The sequence below is a fragment of the Syngnathus floridae genome, chromosome 12, assembly GCF_059516105.1.
Source record: "Syngnathus floridae isolate MCC-2025c chromosome 12, RoL_Sflo_1.0, whole genome shotgun sequence".
Taxonomy (NCBI): domain Eukaryota; kingdom Metazoa; phylum Chordata; class Actinopteri; order Syngnathiformes; family Syngnathidae; genus Syngnathus; species Syngnathus floridae.
The window spans coordinates 181,072-204,185 of record NC_142424.1 but is presented as its reverse complement, the minus strand read 5'-3'; the positions used below and the strand labels follow the sequence as shown (position 1 = coordinate 204,185).

The 23,114-nt window shown below is 55.2% G+C and overlaps 3 protein-coding genes across 16 annotated transcripts; 2 read left to right on the top strand and 1 right to left on the bottom strand.

Moving 5' to 3' along the window:
- Nucleotides 1-1,362: 1,362 nt before the first annotated feature.
- On the top strand, nucleotides 1,363-19,881 carry abraxas1 (abraxas 1, BRCA1 A complex subunit). 14 transcript variants are annotated; one of them, XM_088392118.1, is made up of 9 exons: nucleotides 1,363-1,517; nucleotides 11,141-11,243; nucleotides 17,472-17,562; nucleotides 17,903-17,939; nucleotides 18,022-18,285; nucleotides 18,347-18,457; nucleotides 18,514-18,598; nucleotides 18,992-19,103; nucleotides 19,274-19,881. In XM_088392118.1, the coding sequence occupies exons 2-9, from the start codon at nucleotides 11,223-11,225 to the stop codon at nucleotides 19,585-19,587; spliced, it is 1,035 nt and encodes a 344-aa protein (XP_088248244.1). In that variant the 5' UTR covers nucleotides 1,363-1,517; nucleotides 11,141-11,222; the 3' UTR covers nucleotides 19,588-19,881. The 14 variants fall into 14 exon arrangements, with proteins under 14 accessions (XP_088248244.1, XP_088248251.1, XP_088248252.1 ...); XM_088392122.1 differs by lacking the exons at nucleotides 1,363-1,517; nucleotides 11,141-11,243 and adding an exon at nucleotides 16,825-17,221 and having other exon boundaries at nucleotides 18,894-19,103; nucleotides 19,274-19,421; XM_088392117.1 differs by lacking the exons at nucleotides 1,363-1,517; nucleotides 11,141-11,243 and adding an exon at nucleotides 16,827-17,221 and having other exon boundaries at nucleotides 18,894-19,103; nucleotides 19,341-19,575.
- mrps18c (mitochondrial ribosomal protein S18C) lies at nucleotides 19,569-21,016 on the bottom strand. The gene is made up of 6 exons (XM_088392147.1): nucleotides 20,857-21,016; nucleotides 20,727-20,782; nucleotides 20,561-20,644; nucleotides 20,257-20,314; nucleotides 20,126-20,185; nucleotides 19,569-19,735 (listed from the first exon to the last, which is right to left on the bottom strand). The coding sequence occupies exons 1-6, from the start codon at nucleotides 20,927-20,929 to the stop codon at nucleotides 19,659-19,661; spliced, it is 408 nt and encodes a 135-aa protein (XP_088248273.1). The 5' UTR covers nucleotides 20,930-21,016; the 3' UTR covers nucleotides 19,569-19,658.
- prpf38a (pre-mRNA processing factor 38A) lies at nucleotides 20,257-23,090 on the top strand. Its single transcript, XM_088392132.1, has 2 exons — nucleotides 20,257-22,030; nucleotides 22,123-23,090. The coding sequence occupies exons 1-2, from the start codon at nucleotides 21,648-21,650 to the stop codon at nucleotides 22,676-22,678; spliced, it is 939 nt and encodes a 312-aa protein (XP_088248258.1). The 5' UTR covers nucleotides 20,257-21,647; the 3' UTR covers nucleotides 22,679-23,090.
- Nucleotides 23,091-23,114: the final 24 nt, after the last annotated feature.

Sequence of the window (23,114 nt, the reverse complement as noted above, 5' to 3'; positions counted from 1 at the left end):
TTAGGACGAATGACATCAAATGCGTACGTACATTTGTGACGTTTAAAAGCTTGAATGAAGTTGATAGTCACTCAAGACGAAAACACGTCTTTATGATGAAATAAAATGTTGCGGGAATGAAATAAGCAATGCAGCACTTGTCATTGCAATTGGTTATCACGAAGCAATTGTCTTTGAAAGCTTCATTTGGAGCCTGGATGGAATGAGTTCAATTGGCAGGAATAGCTTTGGCGATGGCTCGGCTGCCACCTGTTAGCGGTTGGCGAGTGTGCCACCTGTTGGCCGGCCATTGTGTGCGGGCGGGCCTGCGGGCGGGCGGGCGTTGAAGTGGGCGTCTCCCGGCGCTTATCGGCCTTCATTGTTGCTTTTGTGTCTCTCTTGTCACATGATCGCTTGGCCCCGCCCTCTCGCCGAGCCGGGCCGGGCCGGGACGTGAAAGTGATGGATGGCGTCGGCGTCGGCGGCGGCGACGTTGGCGGTCGCGGCCTCTCGGTGACGGATGGACGGCGGGGGTGACTGCGGGGGGCGGGGCTAGGTAATGAAAGGTCAGCGCAGGCTTTTGTGCCTTAGCCGCCCGGCCGGCGCACTGCAATAACCTGTTAGCCTAGCCCTAATAACGCCCTCAATCATCTTTTAAAAGTCACGTCAAGCTTAACGCCGCGCCGTATTTCATCTCTATGCAAATAGCGCGGCGCCATTAACGGCCGGCTTCTCTCCGATTAAAGGCTCCGAACGGGCAGTGGCAAGCGGGAGGGAGGCAGGCAGGCAGGCAGGCAGGCAGGCCGGCCTTGTTGAGGCGACTGGGCGAGTGGGCAAGCGGACAAACGGGCAAGCGGGCAAATGGGCAAGTGAGCGGGGTCAGCAGGGGGCAATCGCTCAGCCAATGACCGCCGAAGCTTTGGCGGCCCCGCCCCCTGCGCATAAGCGCCATTCAGCGAAACTTGTTAACGCCATGCGTCGTGCAAATAGATACTTGACGGGGTTGCTCGGGACTTCATTGCTGCCGTGGAATGGGGAGGGGGACAAAAGTCAAGCAGCAGCTTATTTGGCGCGCACGACTGTGGCTTGTGAGCGTGTTCGGGATCGTTTTTATGCCTCTGCATTTGTGATTTATGAACGCAACACCCAACAAAAACGAGAGGAAGCTCAAATTTCCAAAATAAACCACATGCATGTTCAACATGGGAGGGAAATGTAGTTTAATTCAAAAGATAGGCTAAAATAGATTCAACGCATTATATTATATGTATTATGATATATTTCATATAGTTTAGTTCAATTCGATTCAAGACAATTCCAAGATTGTTGATGTCGATTAGCACTGTCTCGATCAAGCTCTCGCGAGATCCACGGGGGAAATAACGTTTGTTAAGTGCCACCGGCGGAGAAAGAGACACCGTGATAAATGGACGCATTTTCGCTACATGGGAGTGGAGAAAAGAAAAGTCCTTATGCTTGCTTACAGTGGAAGACAACCCCAAAGACACGTCGCAGTTCACCCCGAAGCCATTGTCGTGGTAAGTTAGCAAAAAAGTTTGCTGCTGCTGCTGCTGCTGCTGCTAGTGGTTGGATTTCTTTTCGAACGGCACATGACACTTGCGCCTTACAATGCTCCTACGTTAAGCGAACTCACTACATGTACTTGGCGATGCAATTGTGGGTGCAGTTGAATTTGGGCAAACTGAGGCGCGGCGCGTCGTGTTGCTTGCTTGCTTGCTTGCTTGCTTAGTTGCCTAGTTGCTTAGTTGCTTGCTTAGTTGCTTGGTTGCTTGCTTAGTTGCTTGCTTAGTTGCTTGCTTAGTTGCTTGCTTGCTTGCTTGCTTAGTTGCTTGCTTGCTTGCTTGCTTGCTTGCTTGCTTGCTTGCTTGCTTGCTTGCTTGCTTGCTTGCTTGGTGGGGCAACTCCGAGAGGACCTCATCGATCACTCGCGGTCAAACCTGACTAAATAAAAACGAGATGAGGCTGACGAAATGTGATTAAAAACTGACAAGCGTGATTGAACCTGGACTAGAATAATATTCATAAAAAAAACCATCATAATCATTATTATTCATTGTAGTCGTAGTAATAATAAAAGGCCGGTCAAATGAATACGTGTGTACATTTCTTTGTATGTTTGAGTGCGCATTCATTTCCTAACGTATGCGCATTTGTGTGTGCTTGGTCGTGACTTGAGATTTAGTTGCCTTTGCGTGGGGGGAGTCTTTGTGTGCGCGATTCAATGAATTCGTATCGTTTGGCGTTAAAGTCGGCGTCCCGGAAGGAAAAAGTCAAACCGTCCCGAGAGTACTTGTCAACTGCGGCCACGCGCGAAGGCCTCAGAGGCAAGGGCGAGGGAAAGAAACGTGATTGGGCTGGGCTCGACACGGAGAGGAGCGAGCCTAGCCTAAGCCGCAAACATTTTCTTCTCCTTTCCGAACATCGGGTCACAGCACGCAGGATGACATCACGGGCGCTGCGGTCTGGCCGTATTGATCAGGCGAAGGGTCGCCGGTGCTTTGAAAGCTTCCTAGGAACGCTCACCTTTGACATTTTGCCAAGAGGCACTCACCGGGATCGATAAACTCCGCCCGCAAGGCCACTAGCAGACCTCGTGAACTCACGACCCGGTGACCGACGGCTCGCTCCCTGACTGCTTCCTGTCGCCGCACGGCTACTTCCTGTGTCGCGGGCCGTGCGTGCGTGCGTGTTTAGTGATGATGGTGATGACATCACAGTGTCTCCGAGGCCACCATCAGCGCCTTCTTGACGGCTGGTGCGACCTTGTTGACCCCTGCGCGCACACCTTCATCCTCCGCCGCCCAACACGGCCCCGCCCGTTCGCATCTTTGACTGTGCGCGGCCGTGAATCTGTTTAACACGCGTGTGCGCGGAAAGATGAAGAGGTCCATGATGCAAATTGAGAGCATCAAAGGCTCGTTAGCGTCATTGAACTCAAGAAGAAGAAGACGGCGGCCTTGTTTGGACATTTTGCGCACGTAGCTAAACATTTGCATGCTAACGAAGCTAACGTGACGTGCACCCAAATGTGTGTGTGTTTAGGTCGATTTGCACCAATCATATTTTTGTGTCCGCGCACGCACGCACGCACGCACGCACGCACGCACGCACGCGCGCACGCACACACTGCGTGAGTGTGCATGTTTGTCGGCGTGTGTGCGTTGGCAATGACATGCGTGACGAGGCTCCTGACGGGCATCCGTATTGCGGGATCAATGGCTCACATTTGCTAAATGGAGGATTGAAAAGATTGCGCAAGCCTCCGTGGAAATTCCCGAGCCACATTTGGATCGGCGGGCGTCCTGGCCGGCCGGCTTCGCCATCCTCAACAGCAAGAAAATGACGCTCAAAGGGCCCAGTTAGCGGCTGATTGGGCCCAAGCCACGCCCCCTTTTCTCAACGTCCAAAGCGTCACCGTGGAACGAGATGACGAGGGCGCGTCTTTTTAGGTGCCTTTTGTGTCTTTGTTTGTGTCGGCGTCTCGCTTGGAGTAAATGGAGCACCTTGACAACGCCAGTCAGCATCTTGGCCAAGATGATCAGGCTTTTATTTTGAAGGGAACTCGCAGTGTCTCCGAATGTATTGATGACCCGTCGCTATGGTTACAAGGTGATACACGGCGGCAGTTGGCGGGTTGACGCCAGTGTAGCGAGTCAAAGGATGTCGGGGTTCAGAGGTCACGGTGGGTGTGTCAGTGAAAAGGCAATGAATAAATGAGTGCTGCAAACAGGTTGTGTTTGAATAATGGTAGCTGGGGGTCGGAGAACGCCGCTGCAGCCCGCACAAAAGAGCAAGCGCAGATGGCGGTGGGCGACTTAAAGCAAGTGGGCGGCGGCTTAGTTAAAGGGAGTTGAGGCAGATGGTCCCGATGGTCCCCGGCGGTCGTGACGACACGCTCGGTCGGAGGGGGGGGTCGAGACGACACGCTCGGAGGGGGGGGCCCGCCCCGCCCCGCCCCGCCAATGTTTACTAACCGACCGAGGAGACAAAGTGGCGGACGCTGGTCACCGTGACCACGCTGCTAATAGAGCCAAATTGAGGCCAATAGACGCTAATTGCACTTCAGTTGCATCCGTCGATGGGGGCACGCCGCCGCCGCTGCCTCTCATTGGCTGGCTAACGAGCACGTCTCCTTCTTCTCGTTTGTTCTTATTGCGGTGGGCAACGCTGAGCGGTTGTTAAGAAGGCAAAAGGCACATTGTGGTGGTGGTGGTGGTGGTGGTGGTGAAGGAACTCGTTTGCCAGGCTTAGCATCAAGCTCGCTCGCTCGCTCAAGGTGTCTCGCCACGGACGGACAAACTAGCACCAGCGCCAGTTAGCGACTGCGCCTTGTAAGTCAATTAGCTGAGCGCAATGTGATTAGGGGAAGCTCCGCCTCCCGCTAACCACACGCCGAGCGTGGCGTCGCTCGGGGATTAGCCGCTGTGCGGCTCTCGTCATTAGCGTGGCAATTGGATTTGAAAACACTCCAAAGCTTTTCAACGTTTTACGCCGCAAAGTCGCGTGAAAGGCGACAAACGTCGCCTTGCACTCCGGCCATCAAGTCAAATAATGAGCAACTTCCAAAAGTGCAAATTGTTTTTGACATGGCAAAAATGCTCCCGATCCCATCGGCGTGGGGCATGAACATTGCAGCGAGCGGCGGGCGCATGGCAAACGGGCCCGAGGTGGCCAAAAGGGGCCGCAGGTGTCAATGGGCTTGTGGTGATGAGTTGTCGTGGAAACGCCCCCACGCGCTCACCGCTCACGCAGATGGGTCGGCGGCCGGTGTCACGCGTGGCTGCTGCCGGCGCACGCCTCCAATTTGGGCGCCATCTTTTCATTAGCGCTCGCCGCCGCGCACTTGATTAAAGATCACGCGCCGTGACTGCGGCCACACGCCCGTGACACCGGCGGAACACCGCCATTATTAATGGCCGCACTCGTCAGCGGCGCTCGCGTGTCGCTCGCCTGTCAACGTGGGGGAGAGGCGTTCCCCCCCCTCCCCCATTAGGGACCATCCGTCACTGTCGGGACCCGGCGTGATGAATGGACCCGGCGGCGCACGTGTGTTTGAATCCGCTACGGTGCGTTGGGGCCACAGAATGGGATGCGATGGGATGGGATGGGGTTGGATTGGCAGCCGGCGCACGCAATGGCCAACTGGCCTTTGCAAAGATCTGGACCGCTGTTGAAGTCGCCTTGGCTTGGCCCGGCCCACACGTGACGCTGCCGCTTCAAAGGAGCAAGCAACAGTGGACTTTGTTGAATGGAGACAAAGCTTGGAGTCCAATTGAGGGAGCAAATCGAAAACATTGCAATGGATGCCGAGCGAGGTGCGGGAAACCCATTTGGATGAATGAAGCAATTGCAGCAAAGGCCATAACGGAGCCATGGCGGACGCATGACGGAGCCATGGCGGAGCCATGACGGAGCCATCTCGTTGCCATGGCGGAGCCATGACGGAGCCATCTCGTTGCCATCTCGGAGCCGTCTCGTTGCCGTCTCGTTGCCATCTCGGAGCCATCGGCTTTCCGCCCGCTGTGAGCGTGCGCAATTCCTCAAGCGGTGCGCCCGCTCCCCGTTTCTGGATGTCCGGGCCCGGCCAGCCAGCCGGCCGGCCTCTCGTGCACGCGACTTTAGGGACTTTGCGTGATGAATGTGCAATTAAGGAAACCTTGATGTACGTGGCGTGGGTCGCCATGGTAATTGTAAAGGAAGTCATATGCATAAAATTAATTATGCGGCGCAGTAAGGCCCATAAATCAGCGTGCCGTCAATTCCGGCGGGAAAGCTCGGGAGCGCCGCGCCGGGGTCCCGCCCGCCCGCTGGCTGGCTGGCTGGCTGGCTGGCCGGCCAGGCAGGGATGGAGGAAAGAGGGCCGGCCGGGAATCGTCGCCTCTTTCTTCCCAATCGGGGAAGTCATCTCTCGTCTTCAAACAGGAAATGAACTTTTCCTCATTTGGATTCATACGGAGCCTGGCGCATCCTGTTTCCCGCCAGCCGCCGGGGACCGCCCCGTAATCCTCCGCTGACGATGTCACCGCGATTAACGACTTAATGAAGATCGTTAGCGCGTCGGCGGCTTTTTTGCAGCTGCTCCGTAAACGTCGTCGTTAGCTTTTATTTTGCTTGCCGCTTTCCTCCTTAATCGTCTACGTCCTGACGCCGCCGAGGTGGGAACGTAGCGCTACGCTAATGACACTCCGGCGAGGCCTTTGCCACGCCTAGGCGAGGGGAGCGAAACGACGACGACGCTCGCGCAATGCCAACCTTCGACGTCCAAACAATTCTGGCACAACGCTAGCAAAAAGAGAAGAGGAGAAGGTAACGGAATTGTGGTGCAACATTGTATCATGCTAACATTCCATTTGCACAATGTTAAATGCAACAATAGGAAAATGCGAGCACATGGTGGTACTGCGTTGGCACGATGCTATCGCAACATTAGCGTCACGCTAACAGAACACTATCACCATGCTGGCACAGTATTTCAAAATGCTAACGAGAATCTTTCACAGTGCATTAGTACAATGTTGCCATTTTTGTCCTTTCGTGTTATTTTTGGATTGTTGTCATTGACATTGCGAGCGTAACATAACGGAATCATGCATCTTTTGCAAACATGCTAAAAACGAGACAGCGGCAGGAAGTATGAGTGGCGACCAATCCTTCTTTAAAAAGCTCGCGTGTTTGCGGCCAGGCCGTCCTTGTGACCCGGCGCCGACCCGCTGAGCGTGACGCGGGCGGCGTGTCAGGAAATGACACGCTTTTAAAGACATGCCCTGTAGCGCCCCCCTCCCCTCCCCAACTTTCTGTCTGTGACTTGCCAAAACTTTGAAAACTTGTCCAAATATTACAATTGGCCTTCAACGCTCCGACGCCATGTGTGCCGCCAAGCTGTGTAAACCATGCGCACGCACACATAGGTGCATGCGCGCACACACACACACTGCCACTTTGTGGGCTAATTGTGTCCATTAGCAGCATGCAAATAATCTTTGTGTTTCTTTTCTTCGTGCTTTCAATGTGTCTTTGATGCTAATAACAACAAGCGTTGGGGTTAGTGCAGTTAGTGAGAATGTTGCGCTAACGTTTGATGATGACACGCCTCACGTCTACCGAGGGGGGGGGGTCGCGACCTCCCACGTCCAGTGGTGAATGCTGAGAAAGTTGCCGCATGTCACATGGCGCTCAGCACATGAACCGCGTTAGCCGCATTCTCACGTTGCCCTTGTCATTTTTCCCACGTACATTATTAGTTGAGTGTGTGCAGTTAGTTGAGTGAGCAGGTTTGAATCCCAGCATACACAAAAGCGCACGCACGCACGCACGCACGCACACGCACACACGCACACACAGACACACACACACACACACACACTTGTGGTTGCGGCAGTGCCCTTGACAAAGTGACAGATATCTTACCCCCGCGTTCACCGACAAATGTCAAGAAGGCCGACGGCGATTAGCGAGCGCGGCGGCCGTTTAAGGACGTTTGGCGGCAAGGCTGGAACGGGAGGTCTCGTGTTTATGATGTCATCGCGCCATCGGGGGGCCGTTAGCCTCGACAGCGGAACGCTCGGGGTGGGACTCGGCGGGCGCCAGAGTGCCTCATCAGCGCGCCAGTCCTGCCGCTGTCCAGACCACGTGCACGTGGCCTCGTCGTGCGTGCGTGTGCGTGCCGTGAGCGAAAGCATCTTTACGTTGATGCGCGTGTGAGTGGAGTGTGCGCGTTACTACGCGTGTGCTTGTGACCTTCAAGTGAGCATGGAGGTCAGAGGCACGTGCGCATGCGTGTGATAGCGCTTGGAGCGAGGCGTGCGAGCGTATGGCAAGCGCGTGACAGCAGCCGGAGTGGAGGCGCCGGCCTGTCCAACGCAGTGTCCGTGTTCATTGGCCAGAGCGGGCCGGGCCGGTAGCGTTGACGGCATCGACCTTCGCACGTCAGCGACGTTGGCGCAGCACGAGCTCGCTTCCCCATCGATTCTCCAGCGCATGATGTCACACGTGCCGCTAGTCACGGTCAGACGTTCTGCGCGCCGTGAACTTGTCACTAATGTTGTCGTATTATTTCACCTTCTCTACACGTGTGTTGATTGAGTTGTTGCTTTGCCCGTGTGTGTGTGGAAATATAATGTGTGCGTGCGTGCGATTGCCGTTTGAGACTTGCGTGTGTGTGTCTGTGCGTGCGTGCGTGCGTGCGCGTCAATGGAGTGTTTACCATCTGGTGTGTGCGTGTGTGGGTGCGTATAGATGGAGTGTGCATGTCAGAGGTTGCGTCTTGTGTATCCTGTCTAGTCAATAATAAAGTTAACGCTTGTGCTCACAGAAAGTTAATGAGCGACCTTGCAAAGTCGTTAGCATCCTCGCACGCACGCACGCACGCACGCACACATCCTCACTGTCACTGCTGCCTGGGACCCCAAGGGATTCCCGGAGATCAGGTGACGGCACAAAGCAGCCGACCACAGAACATCCCCACTTTTTGGACATGATCAACAACGCTCACAGTCACTCACGGCTCGGCTGCTTGTGAATGAATGGCTAACGTGATGAGGATGATGAGGATGATGATGATGATGATGAGGATCAATACAACGTTTGCCACATGACAAGCAAACAGGAAGGAAGTACAAGAAGGAGGACAGGAAGTAGTCTGAGTCTGAGTGTGAGCGTGAGTTGTTCAGCTGTCTTTTGAATGTCGTATTGAAATGGGCACATTGGGCACAAAGTCAGAAATTCCTATGTGGTGTGCGTGTGCAAGGAAGCGAGCGAGCGAGTCAGCGAGGATGAAAATGAAATTAAATGTTGCCTTCATCCCCACAGCGGCGCATAAATAAAAATGCGGATTAGCATGAGCGCCGACAACACGCCAAGAACACGCTCCCGAACAGGATGCGTGTCTGCACAAACTTGCATACACAAACGTAGACGCTCGTCTGCAGCAATACGCGCACAACACGAGACCTGCATGCCAGAATCTGACGCACCAAATTTTCGACACAACACAAAAACAGTAAACACACAAATCCAAACACAGTAAAACAGACAGCATACACACTCACTCCCACACACACACACACACACACACACTGCGCACTCCAGTCTTACAGATGAGTGCGTTTGCCTACTGTTAGACCTCGTGCGCATTTTGTGGTGTCAGGCCGTCGTCGCGCTGTTGGCGTGGCGACGCGCTAACAAGGCGCTCACAACAAGTGTATCGGCGCAGCGCAGGCGTTTAGTGGGGGCGTGCCCCGCCGTTTGGCTACAATGCTCTTGTTGTGGCGGCTAATTAGCGCCCTAGCGGGATAACAAATGACGGAGGGTGGCCATTTTTATTGCTCCGGGGGGGAGTGAGTGGGCGTGGTCACTGGACAAAGGAGCTGTCAATCAACACATGTTGCTCTTTGTGCCACAACACGAGCCATTGAGCTCAGCAACATTTTGTTATCTTTGCGCAGCGCCGGCGTGGACAATTTATCGCCTGCCGTTTTGCATGGAATCGTGAATTGGAAAAGTAGCGAGTGTCGTGTCTTGTGCTACCTGTGGACCGCACCATGTTTTCTGCTTGTGCGCTTTGGAGAATCGTGTTCAATGCGTCGTGTTTGCGTGTGCATGCGCGTATCGAATGGCGCCTTGTGAAAAGGGGCCATTAGCGAGCATCTTAATGGCAGCAGATTGTCGGCCATTTCTGCGTTTGCGATAACCTCGTCGTGCAGATTGCGGGAGATCAAATGGGCGGGGTCGGGGGACCGTTGGCCGGCAGCAGTCTCGTTAGTCAGCGTACCAACCAAGGCGTGAAACGGCTGCTGCCAAAAAACAGGAAGCGCTCAAGACGGCGTTAGCAACGCCAGCGGCGTTATCTGTCCCACGCGGCGGCGGCGGCGGCGGCGGTGGCGGCGGCGGCGGCGGCGGCGGCGGCAGCCCCCTCCCTCTCCCCCACACAGACACACACACACACACACACACACACACACACACACTCACGGCCACGTCTACATGCCCACGTCTTCACATCTCCATGCTGACAATGATGGACGTGTCCCATTAAGCTGCTCTCCAGCAGCTGCTGTCTTCTCCTTTTCATGATTATTATTATTATGAGCACAGCATGAAGCACCTTGTCCAGTTTTGACTTGATTTTCGGCACTTTCCGCCACGAATGCTATTTGGGCAGTATAAGCTTAAGGTAAGGTTAGCAACAAATGTTTAGTAGCACACAGCAGCAACAGTCGCACTATGTAGGCACAAAAGTAGATCGTATCTACATCGTTAGCACCACACGAATATCAGCAGGGCTTTAGCTAAACACGCTAACGAGTGCTAAATCTGCACTGACATTGTGGGTAGTGAAGAGATTGTTATGTTCGCATTAGTCTATGCTAATACCGTGTTAGCGTTTACGAACATGGCGTCAGTGCAATGCGCGCGCGTTCTGTTAGCGTAGCGACAATGTTGACTGCGCATTATGCTAATGGACGGCTGCGCTCTTATTTGCCGGACTGTAGCCTCTCACTTTGCCGGCCGCAAAAGGTCGAGAGTGGCGCGGCGGCGTTCGCTTTTAGCGAGCAGATGAAGCGGAAGACAAAGTGGCTTTTAAGCTTAGCGCCGTAGTTGCATTAAGGCGCCGTCCGTCTTCATTAGCGTTCCGCTTGTTCATTAGCACCTCCGCGCCGCCCCGTCAAGGTTGAAATAGACGCGGCGAGACGACCAATCATGGACGACCGCCGCGGATGACCATCAGCTCTCGGGCGAGGCGTGCCGCTCCGAGTTGCCGTTAGCATTAATCGACCTATTAAAGATGAAACATATCCACGGGGGGAGGATGTTAACCTGGGGCCACGCCCACTCAACTCTGCTCGTCGCCATTAAGCAAAATGGAGCTTGATGACCACCTCGTCACCTACGACCTCGTGACACCTCGTTCTCAAAGAGACAATGAACACGCATCGTCATGGCGACGACTCAACACGCACGCACACGCACGCACACACACACACACACACACACACACACACACACACACACACACACACACACACACACACACAGACTGGCCTTTGTTGGTTTGAAATGCAAATGCACATACGTGCTAAGGTGCAAACAAAAGAGCAACATGAGCAACAGAAGCTGGTGTCTGACTTGTGGCGCTCAACAGGTCTTGTGAGCACGGGACCACGAGGACGGCGGCCATGCGGTCACGTGACGGCGCCGACGGGCACGTGGTCAAATGACGACGGATGGGCCGCTCGCCAGTCGAGGTAAGACAAACAGACAAACAATCCTGTCGACCGGCCAATGGCAGGGCGCACGCGCAAATAGCCGGTCTGCCAGTGCGCGTCCTGCACGGACAAACAAAGGATTGGTCGCCAATCCGTTCACTTTGCGTCAGGCATGTACAACGGGACTGGTCGGCAGCCCATCAAAAGGCACCAAATGAGCTTGCCACATTTCGACAAAGGCGCTTTTGCGACGTGAGCGTTAAAAACGAGCACGTGCGAAGGCCGTAGCTGGCGTTCAAACCCACAAGCGCTGGACTGCGAGCCAGCCCCGCTCCCCACTAGTCAAAGACAAAGATGCTTTATTTGACTTTGTGAGCTTTTAAAACAGCGGCGCACGCACGCACGCACGCACGCCCACCCGCCGCCGCCGCCTCCGCGGTGTGCCGTGCTCAAATAAACCTCTTTTGTGTCTCTTGCGTGTCTGACGTCAGACTCGCCGTGAGCGAAGTCAACACAGAAAAGTCGAGCGCGCGCGCACGCCGGCTACCGCCGCCACCTCGGCCTAGCGTGCGCATCTCGACACGGCGTGAGGGACACGACGGCGCGTGTGGTCAAATGCATTTGCGCACGCGCGCCGTGTACTTTTGGTCGACTCGCTGGGATATTGGACTTTTATGGTAAAAAGAAACATTAACAATCTGTCAGAGTCCAGATGGGCCAATCATAACACACGCACACGCGGAGAAAAGCACAGACGTGCCAAAAAGCAACGCATGGACACACACACACACACACACACACACATGCAGAACATACATTCAGTGCGCAAATAACCACGCACACATTCACATACCCGCAGATGTGACACACGCAGATGGATGCACACACTACACAAGCAATTAACAAATATGCGCGCGCGCGCACAGACACACACACATTCTCCTGATGTACACACGACCCACATTGTGTACATACACAAACACGCTCGCAGGCACATTCTACACTTTTGCAGCACGTTCTCGACTTATATCAGCACACCCACAAACCGAAAGGCACACGGACGGGCCTGTTCATATGCACACGCTTACATCCGCACGTAGACGTGGACACGCATTCCGGTCACTTACAGACGCACACTTTCAAATAAGTACAAAAATGAGATCACTTCAAATAATAAACACCTTTCACTGTTGCATTGTCATGTGAGCACACATATTCACGGAGCAAAACGTGTGCGGCGGCGGCGGCGGCGGCTGCAGCATTGAGGGGAAGCCGAGCGGGAACGCGAGATGATGTCATGGCCAAGCGACGGCGCAGCGCGGCGCTCGTTAGCGGCCATCAATCAATTAAGAAGCACTTAGCGTGATTTAATAACATTTGCCTGCTTGGTTAGCGTTCTAATCTCATTAGCTGTTAGCTTCTGGGAAGCTCGGAGGTCGACGCTCACCGCGGACCGAGCGAGCGCTCGCGTGACCCGAGTCCAACTTTTGCCTTTGCCGACCTTCAAAATAGGCAACGTAGAGGCCCTTGGCTTGTCGTGACAGCGGGCCAGAGCGGCGGCCGGCGCTAACGTTGCACTGGTGTGGTGCAACGTCAGCAGCACCGGCTGCGTTGAGCTGATGCTAATTATTATGAATTGCCAATCAACAATGGCAGAGCATTCTGCCAATATTGTGCTCCTGTTGCAATAGCATTGGGCTATGTACGTATGGATTGGCAAAATTTCGAATCTTGCGTCAGCCTCGCGCCAACAATTGGTGCTTCTTCTCTTAGCCTCGTGCCAGCCAACGTTGCCTTAGCATCGGCCTTCCAATTTGCTGGTATTGTGATAGTATTGTGCTAACCGTGCCAATGATGTAACAAATTTCGGATATTGTGACAATGCTGCGTTAGCCTTGTGCTAACCATTTGTGAACGATGTCATTGTGCTCGTGTGTTGTTAATCTTGCATGAGCATTGTTACAACATTTTGCTAATATTCCGTTGGCAACCGCGCCGCGCACCTTTGCTGACCTTAACTCATAAAAACGTGGGTGGCATGTAGCCCCGCCCCCTTCACGGTTGTCCCGGCGACCGGATGATTCAATTACCCATTGATTAAACATCACGCGAGTGGGCCTAATGATCAATAGCGCGTCTAACAGAAATGTGGCTAATGCTAACACGGCTACGTTTGACAGCAATCAATCAATCGATCGATGGATCGTCCGTCGATCGGTGCGGCCTCCCCGCCGAAGGAAGCGTTAGCGCGTTACCCATCGATTTGAAAGCGGACACACGCACGCACACACACACACACACACACGCACGCGCGCACGTACGTACACACACGCGGCGAGGCTTTTATTGTGGCGGTGCGCGTGGGCGGAGGCAATGATGGGATGACCCGGCGGCGGTCTCGGGGGGCAACATGTCTGCCGGCAGACGCTAAGCGATTAGCGTGCTAGAAAAGCAATAAGGTCATAAAAATTGCATCTCGCTCCGGAACGCCGCCGTAAATCCGCGGCAGGTGGGGCGGCCCGGGGTTGTGGGGCCTCGGGCGGGACGGCGGAGGGCGGAGGAATGACTTTGAAGAGCTCGTCATCTTCAATCTATTTTGCCGCCGCATGTCGCCGCATAGCCGCACTTCATTACGGCCCGTGGACGGCCCCGCCCTCGGGCTCCCCCTCGGGCCCCCGGGGGCCCGGGCGGCTTAAGACCTCATCAGAAGCTTCATTGAACGCTCAAGTCTCCTCATCGATCGGCCCTCCAAATTAAAAGCACCATTTGCGCTGATCCGTGCTCCTAATGCGCCGCGCTAAGCCCCGCCCCCAACACATGCGCACAAATTAGGAGCGCGCCAACGTGACACGCACACACAAACAGACACGCAGAAGATGGGCAAACCCACAAAGTGTCAAATAGAAGAAAGAATAAATATGTCATGAAGGGATCTGTGCACGTGAAAGGGATGGAGTGGGGGTGGTGATGGGGTTGGGGGGGGGGGGGGGGGGGGCGTCAAATGAAATGTTCCAGGCTGCATCAAATTCAATTACATGCTGCTCACTCCCAACTACACCGACACACACGTGCAACGAGTACACACAACGACATATGCCTTGCGGACCGGTGCGCAAAGACGCACAACCTGAGCAACGCATCGGCAGAGGGCACGGCACGGCACGGCACGGCACGGCACGACACAACAAACACAACGGCACGCGTCGGCAACACAGCTAGCACAACGCGTGTGCAATGCGCAGAAGCAGCCGCCGCGCCCGCCGACGTGCCGCCATCTACGAGACGCTCCAATTTCCTCCGCCACTTTGTCCACTCGACGTGGGCGGCGGAAGGAAGCGTGCGCAAAAGCGTCGCCTCGCCGGGCGTCTTTCCTGCCCTCCCTTTTTTAATATGAGACACCTGCTCTCACTTCCTGTTTGCGCCGCTTTGGCTTCCTGTTTACGCGGCGTGTCATCCATCAGCCCGGCCGCGCGCGTGCGAGGCCATTACGGCCACTTGACCCCGCCCCCGACGTCGAGCGAGCCAGCCAGCGAGCGGGCGACGCTGGCCAACACGCTGCACCTGGCAGCCTTGCGTTGGACATTTGCCCAAAGCTGCGAATGAATGTCACACCGCAACCAACGAGCCTTTGCCCGTTACTACACCCCCGTCCGTCCGTCCGTACGGGTCGGTTACACGGTGACCAGCCGTCAGCGCTTGTTCCCACGCTCTGACTACACGCCACTGTGAGAACATGCTAATACATGCGAGCGCACAAGACGTGTCACGCTGCCACGACGACATACTGTTGTGTCTTTTCACGTGCCGCTGACGTTTGTTTCACTTTGTCGTTCGGGCGTCGGGACAAAGGCGAGGCACGTGTCATCGCGCCGATATTCAAACCGCGCCACCGCAAGCGAACAAACGCCGCTGCCGCGAGGATCGAGTCAAAGGGCCGAGCGCGGTGACGAGCAGCTTCCTACTTCCTGTCCGTAAGTGCGGCTTGTGTCGGGCGCTGCCCCCTGACCCGGCGGCGCTGTGCCAACACGATTGCTTTTGTTCTGTCAAGAATATTTAAAGCGTGCTCATAAAAGGCCAAGCGCGGGCCGGGTTGGGGTTAACAAAGCGGGTTAACCGCTTCGGCGGCGCCGCGCCGTCTCGCCGACCTTACGCGCCGTCAGCCGTATCGCCGCGGGTCGCCGGGGTCACGTTCAATTTCCACTCGCGCCGGCGGAAAATGAAAAGTCGTCATTTGCACAAATCTGAATAATTCACCGGGGCCGCCCGCCGCTGATGAAAACACGCCGGCCGGGATAAAGGACGCAGCGCCCCCACCCCTCCCCGTATCCCCCCGCAGCACCCCATCCTCGGCGGCTAATGATGAATCTGGCGGGAGAATGATTCGAGCGTCCTCCCAGCCGCCGCCGCCGCCGCCGCTCCCTGTCGACATCTCGAGTGATCGCCAATCAATTAAGATGGCCGACAGCCAACGTCTCGTTAGCGTCCGATTGGACCACTTGATTCACCTCCGGGGGCGGCGGCGCCTCACCTGCGAGAAGGAGGCTGGGACGTTTTTTTGCCCATTATGCAAATCCAGCACGTAAGTGAAACCGACCAAAGAATGAAAGAATGAATCCTTTGAGCAGCATTAAAACTTCATCCATCAGGGGGCCCTGCACGGGGGGCGGGGCGGGGCCGTGCCGTGCCGTGCCGCGCCGCGCCGCGCCGCCGTGGTGCGAGGCGGGCCCGCGCTGTGAAATGAAAAGACACCAAAGCTGATGTTTCCTGTGCTGCGCTCGGAAAACCAGCATGAAAATGATGATGATGATGATGATGATGATAAGAAAAAAAAAAAAAACTACAACCTCTCTCTTGTTAATCAAATTAAGACAGACAACCGAGTGGTCACCAGTGTCGGAAAAGCAGCATGAAAATGTTGATTCAAAACAAAACAAAAACCTCTCCATTTACTTCTGTAAATCAAATTAAGACAGACAACCGAGTGGTCACCAGCAAGTGTCCGGGCACGGGCGTCATCCAATAGCAAAAAACTTGTGGACACAAACATGGACTGGACGCCAGCCAGTGTCGAGGAACATTGAGGCATGCGACACCCACGTGAGAACCTTGAGGAGCGATACTCTGACTTTTAGTCATTGACGAAGTTAATGTGCTCATGCGAATGAATATTTTCTCTCCGGCCCTCATGCTATTGCCACATTGGGAGTAGTGACGAGCCAATCACTCCAAAGCTGACCAGAAACTCTGCAAAGTAAAGCCCGGCCAGCTGCCCGCCCGCTGCCCGCCTGCCACAACCCGCCCGCTGCCCGGCCAGTTGCCCGGCCAGCTGCCCGCCCGCTGCCCGCCCGCTGCCGTTTGACCTGTTCAGGCAAGCGCGCGTCACGTGACCTATGTGTGGTGGTGTGGCGCCACCTGCTGAACCCAAAACGCTCAAACACGCGTTTCAAAGAAAAGAAGTCTGTTATACAGCCATCCAATTTTCATATGACATACAGAGTAGGAAATTATTCTAGAAAATACAATCGACAGGTTTGGTGGGAAGAAGTAGGTAAAGTTGTTAAACTTATAATGGGATGGTAGGTACACACTCCAACGCGGTAGGTGGCGGTAACGCGTGTGGCTGGAGCAAGATTGTGCGGGAATTCGCGCATCGTTGTCTCAGCCGAGCCGAGCCGAGCCGAGTGGCGCCCAGCTCAGCTCAGCTCAGCTCTGCGCGATGTTGACTGCGTTTCTTTTGCGGCCCAGTGACGCTGTCGAGTGAAGCGGAGCGGCGCTCAGCTCAGCTCAGCTCTGCGCCATGTTGACTGCGTTTCTTTTGCGGCTCAGTGACGCTGTCGAGTGATCCCAGCAACGTAAAGAAGATGGCGGAGCCCTCGGTTCGGATCCCCGGAATTGTTTTGTCTTCTTTATTGTTTGAGCACATCAACAAAGACTCGGACGTGGTGAGGAAAGAGCCGAGCAATTGGCACTTTGTATCTGGAGCGGCTAGCCGTGTCCAGGCCTTCGCCGAGTACCGAGTTAGCATCACAATGCTTTCTTGAATTCGCTTAGGTCGCTAAAGTCACGTGGAAAGTGACGTGTCGCGATGTTTGTTTGTTTGTTTGTTTGTTTGTTTGTTTGTTTGTTTGTTTGTGCTTGCGGTCTTTGTCACTCTCCATTGCACTTTGACGCGAAATAACATGTTTTAATCTTGTGGCCACCACAAGAGTGACGTGTGAAAGTGAAGCGCTCCTGTTGAGCTGCACTTGATGTCGGTTTGTTGGGCAGGAAGGTTTGATCCTTGGCGAGAACCACGTGGAGGAGCACGTGACCATCAGCGACACGCAAGAGGACCACGTTCACCTCCGCCGAACGTTCAGTAAGCACGGCAGGAAAACGCCACGGGCACACACAAACTGCTAGCTTAATGCGACCAGATGAAGCAAGATGGCGGCCCCCGTGGAAATGTGACTTCACACGGAGACATCCAAATGTTGAGCCAAGCCATAACCTTTGAATTGCTAACACTGTGAAATGCCACAGGTCTCTGCATTCCTTTTTATTATGCTGCCTTTCTTCCAAGAGCTCAGTGCCGCCCCGGCATGTTGTGGTACTTTTCTATGGTATTACACTTCATGTGTGCAAATCCAAATGTTCTACTTTGACATCAAAAATAACATGTCCACTTTCATTCATTGAACTCGTCCGATGCGTTGCAGGCGTCCACAAACACGTGTGTTGCCACAAACTCGACACGTGAGTCCCCTCCACATGATCACGTCCCATGATGGAAGCCAGAAATAAATATCACATCATGACTCTGTGTGTGTGCGCGCAGCTGGTACGACGCAGCGGGCAGGGTGGACGAGGAGGCGGTTGGCAGGCTCCTGGGGGGAAACCATCGGGATCTCCTGATCGGGTGGTACCGCCAACGCAGGAACTCTGAGCGGCGAATGACAATGCGTGAGAAAGCGGTGCACGAGAACTTTAGGGCGGCGCTGCGCGTGCCGCACGCCGTCTTCCTGCTGGTGACCCCAGCGGCGCTGGCGGAGGCCGGCTCCACCCACCGCGCCGAATACTCTGCCTTTGTCTCCGGCAACAGGTGAGGGAGGATGTCGCGGCGGTGCGATGACGTCATTCTGACGTGATGCTGTGGTGCGAAGGCAGGTCCCCGTGGTGGTCACCAACTTGGCCTCGCTGGACCATCGGGCGTACTGGACAGCGTCGCCGCCGTGCCGGACGCCGGGCTACCGCCGCGCCGTCGGCCGCCACAGGTAAGGAGCGCTGGCCCCGACGTGGGCAGGGCTCCCGACTAGCTTTGCTCTCCCAGTTCCACGTTGCTGGACGCCAGCGGTCGGGCGGCGGACGCGGAGGCGGTCGACGGCATGAACGAGTCGCTGCAAGACGAGCTACGGGTGAGCCGGCCGTAGAAACTTGGCTCGGGCGGGCCCTTTTATCCGCTTTGCCTCGACGTTTGTCTCGCTACGTTCACGTCGAGGAAGAACGAGCTTCGAGCCTTTAGCTTCCTACCGGAGGGGAGGGGACGTATTTCAGTTTGCTTTTCGGGCTTTTTAGTGAGCAAAGAACACATTGGGGGTGGGTGGTGTCACAGCGCTTTCTGAGTGGGTGGCGGGCGCTCTTGAGAGTTGGGACGGCCTATCACGACAAAATCTTTTCCTTTCCTGCGCTCCATTGAAACTGGCATTGGAGAAATCTCGACATAGCGAGCGAGGAAGCCATCCCGATACAACCGCTGTGCTGTCTGTCCCTCACTTCCTGACCCCCTCCCACTTCCCTGGACCAATCAGAGGGCGTGCGGCGCCGTGGCAGACAGCGAGCGCGCCGTGCAGAAGACGCTCACCGAAGTTGGCGCCCTCAGGAAGAAGCTCGGTGACAGCGAGTCGGCCGCGGCCAGCAAAGGTGAATCTGAAACGTATCAATCGCCGCCACTTTGGCAGGATCGGGAAGTGCGCTCGGAAAGTGGCTGACGCCGCCGCTGCCCGAGCCTCGTCGGCTTTTCTACTTGAGTCGCTCAGGCAACTCTCTTTTAAGATGTATGCTTTTGTGTTCCTGTTGCAACCGTTCTACAGTTTATTGCCGTATTGGAAGAAGTGGGCTAAAGGTGGACACCATGCACTTGTTTACTGTCCCCAGCAGAGGGCGTGGCCGTCGCAACGAGGAACCTGCGCCTCCGGCTGGCCATCGGCGCACTCGTGGCCCGCTCGCCGCTCTTTGGCTCGTGTACGCTGACGCGCGACGCCTTTCCCGTTCTGGAGGCTGCGTGCGACGGGATGAAGCGCCGACCCGTCGCGGCGGCCAAACGGTCAGCCGACAGGAAGCGACGCAAAGCCGACGCCGCCACAAAGTGATGTCAAGAAAGACGACACCGTCGGCGTTTTTTTGACTTTGCATTTATTGGCCAATGACGAAAAGGAGGAGGCGAGGCGAGGCGAGGCGAAGCGAAGCGAGGCGAGGCTAATCCGCATGTTTGAAGCTGCAGATGTTGGGGTCCCGCATCAACTCGGGATGTTTGTGAGTCACTGACATGAAACCTAAAGAAACACATGCACACGCGCACACATTTAGAGGCCAATCTCTTTTGTTTGGCCCATGGAAGAGAGCTTTGTTTTGTCTTAGCGCCATCTTGTGGCACTGCTGCTTCAAGCTGCGAATTCCATTTAAAGGAGAGGAAATGCCATGACTTGCCTGCCAGTTTTGTTTGTCTACATGTGTTGCACCACACCACACCACAGCTGGTGTGCAAATGTTCATCAGGCCACCTGAGGCGGCGTTTCACATTCGGTGTCAGCGTTTAGCTGGAGAAAGTTGCTTGTTTTGAATACCAAATGGGCTCTTTGCGAAGCAATCCGGAGCAAAACAACGACGGCTGGAAAAAATGACAGCTGCGTGTGGAAAAAGTTGCGTGGTGTCTTATTACCTACCCATAGCGTGCGCCTTCTTGATGGCCTTGGAGATTTCTTTTTGTTTGCGTCCACACAAGCCTGGCATCAACACATTTGTATGTTGGTCGCCCGTCCAATCGCATCCGGTCGCACCATTGGGCGGGCCTTACCGGTGATGTGGCGGCCGTAGATCCTTCCCGTGTGCGGCGAGATGAACTGAGACAGCAGCTGCACACAAACGCCGCGTTTAGACTTCCACGGAAAAAGCGGACATGGTTTCGCAACATACAAGTGAGGTGCTCTTTTTGTTTTGTCCACCTCGCGTCGAGTCGGGTCGCCATTCTGCACCGAACCGAGACTTCATGCGCGTAGGCTTTTAAGAAGATAGTCGCTGATGTGGTCGCTCGCCTGACTTGAGGCTTTCCCCCCAAAACAATTTGATGGACTTTCTCGGAGAGCGCATGCAGCACCTACCTGGATGTTCTTGAAGTCGACGGTGACGTCGCAGAGGACGCAGCCTTTGCGCGGCTCCTTGTACGGATTGTTCATCCTGACAAACTGCCATCGCAGATGACAAGGGGCGAGCGTGTGGTTATGTCTCGAACGTTGTCCAAAACCGAAGAAGCAGCGGGCGACTCACCGGGTGGTCTTTCACTTGGTCTTGGCCATCGGATGAAACGGGTCTGCCCGTCAAAGCTGCAACGCAACAAGACTGAGGATTAGCATGATACAACCAACATTGTCTTTTCCCACTAAGTTACGTTGTTCACCTGCAGCTTTGCTCGCGTTTCGGAGACGCGAAAAGACCCCAAACAAGAAAGACGTTCGCTTGAGAGGCAACATGTTTTTTGCTTTTTTTTTTTTTTTTTTTTAAAACCCGATGCGACTCGGAAGTTGTACTTATCTACTTCCTGTACGGCCCCGTTGCAAACATGTGTTGTCCCCCCTATTGATTTTCTTTCTTTCTTTCTTTCTTTCTTTCTTTCTTTCTTTCTTTCTTTCTTTCTTTCTTTCTTTCTTTCTTTCTTTCTTTCTTTCTTTCTTTCTTTCTTTCTTTCTTTCAACTCCCTGCACAATGTTTTAACTAAACTTAAAAACAATGAATCCCAAGGCCACTCGGACTGGAAGCTTGCAAAATGAAGGGAAGAACATCGGGCGCCTCCCTCTCATTTTCTCACGTTGTGTTTACAGTCTCGATTCCAGACTGCTTTAGCTTTGTTGATGTACTTTTTCTCAATAGTTTGTAAATATAACATTTTGCTTCTTTGTTTGCTTCGCGAACAAAGAAGAAGAAGAGGAGGGCTTCTCCCGCCTCTCACCCCAGCTCGCTAGGTGGCGCTAAGACCCCAGCGGGCGTCCGAGCGGAAGTGCAACCCCGTTCTCCCCCCGGCTTCCACTGTTGCGGCTGGCGAGCCGCGACGAACGATCGAAAGTTGGCCGCAAGTGCGCGTCGCCTCCAGCCGGCTCTTGGGTTTTTCTGGCCGAACTCCCGAGCGCAATTTGAGCGGCAAGCAGCGAAGAAGAACGAGGCTTCGGACGGACGTTTGCCGCGGCGCCAAAAATGGCGAACAGGACGGTGAAAGACGCCAACAGCATCCACGGGACCAACCCGCAGTACTTGGTCGAGAAGATTATCCGAACCCGCATTTACGAGTGCAAGTACTGGAAAGAGGAATGCTTCGGGCTGACCGCCGAGCTGGTGGTCGACAAGGCCATGGAGCTCAAGTACGTGGGCGGCGTGTTCGGGGGCAACATCAAGCCCACGCCGTTCCTGTGTCTCGTGCTCAAGCTGCTGCAGATCCAGCCCGAGAAGGACATCATCGTCGAGTTCATCAAGAACGAGGACTTCAAGTACGTGCGCTTGCTCGGCGCCATGTACATGCGCCTCACCGGCACGACGGTCGACTGCTACAAGTACCTGGAGCCGCTTTACAACGATTACAGGTAGGACTGACTGCAAAACGCCAACTTGGTTGGATGACCGAGCCGCCAGAATTGCCTCCAACGCTCCTTTTCACGCGTCGAAATGTCCGCAGGAAGATCAAGACGCAGAACCGTAACGGCGAGTTTGAGCTGATGCACGTGGACGAGTTCATCCACGAGCTGCTTCACTCGGAGAGAATGTGCGACATCATCCTGCCGCGGCTGCAGAAGCGCCAGGTCCTGGAGGAGGCCGAGATGCTGGAGCCGCGCGTCAGCGCCCTGGAGGAGGACCTGGACGAGGACCTGGACGAGGCCGAGAGCAGCGACGACGATGACGACGACGACGACGGGCGGCCCGACGGGGTCCCCGAGCCGCACCGGCGGGCCCCCCGCGACAGGCCGCGCCACTCGCCCTCCCCCCCCCGCCGCCGCCGCAGCAGCCGCTCGCCACGCCGCAGGAGCCGCTCGCCCAAGGCCCGCCGGAGCCCCGATGCCCGCCGCGAGCGCCGCCGCGGCAGCAAAAGCCCGCGGCGCCACCGGGAGCGCAGGCGCCGCTCCAAGTCGCCGGCCGCCACCCACCGCAGGAGCCGCCGGCACCGCAGCCGCTCCAAGAGCCCCGACAAGAGCGGCAAGAAGAGTCGCAAGAAGAGTCGCCGCAGCGACCCGTAGGTAGGGCTGACCCAAAGATAGGGGCGACCCAAAGGTAAGGGTGACTGCTCCAAATCAGCCATGTCCTCCATTTCTGTTGTTGTTTTTTTTGTACATTCTGTCACCGGACCGACCGGTGCGTTTGAGAGGGTCCCGGTGAGCTTTTGAGTCATTGCTGGTGCTGATGTTCCTCCCCAAAATGACGAGCCTTGGTTTGGATGCCTTTAGTGGGCTGAATGAGGGAAGAGGCTCGCCCTGCGCCACCGGCCGGCTCTTTGTTACTAGCTATCGCTGAGCTGTTGTAGCCATGCCTCCTCATTTTGTCTGGGATCCTGCGGAGTGGCGCAAAAGCACCTTTTTGGGGGGGGCAAAGTGAGAACGCTTGTAAATTTGAAAGCATGTCCCCGACTTTGAATAAAGGCGCTCAAATCAAGACCTGTTTGTTGGTTGGTTGGTT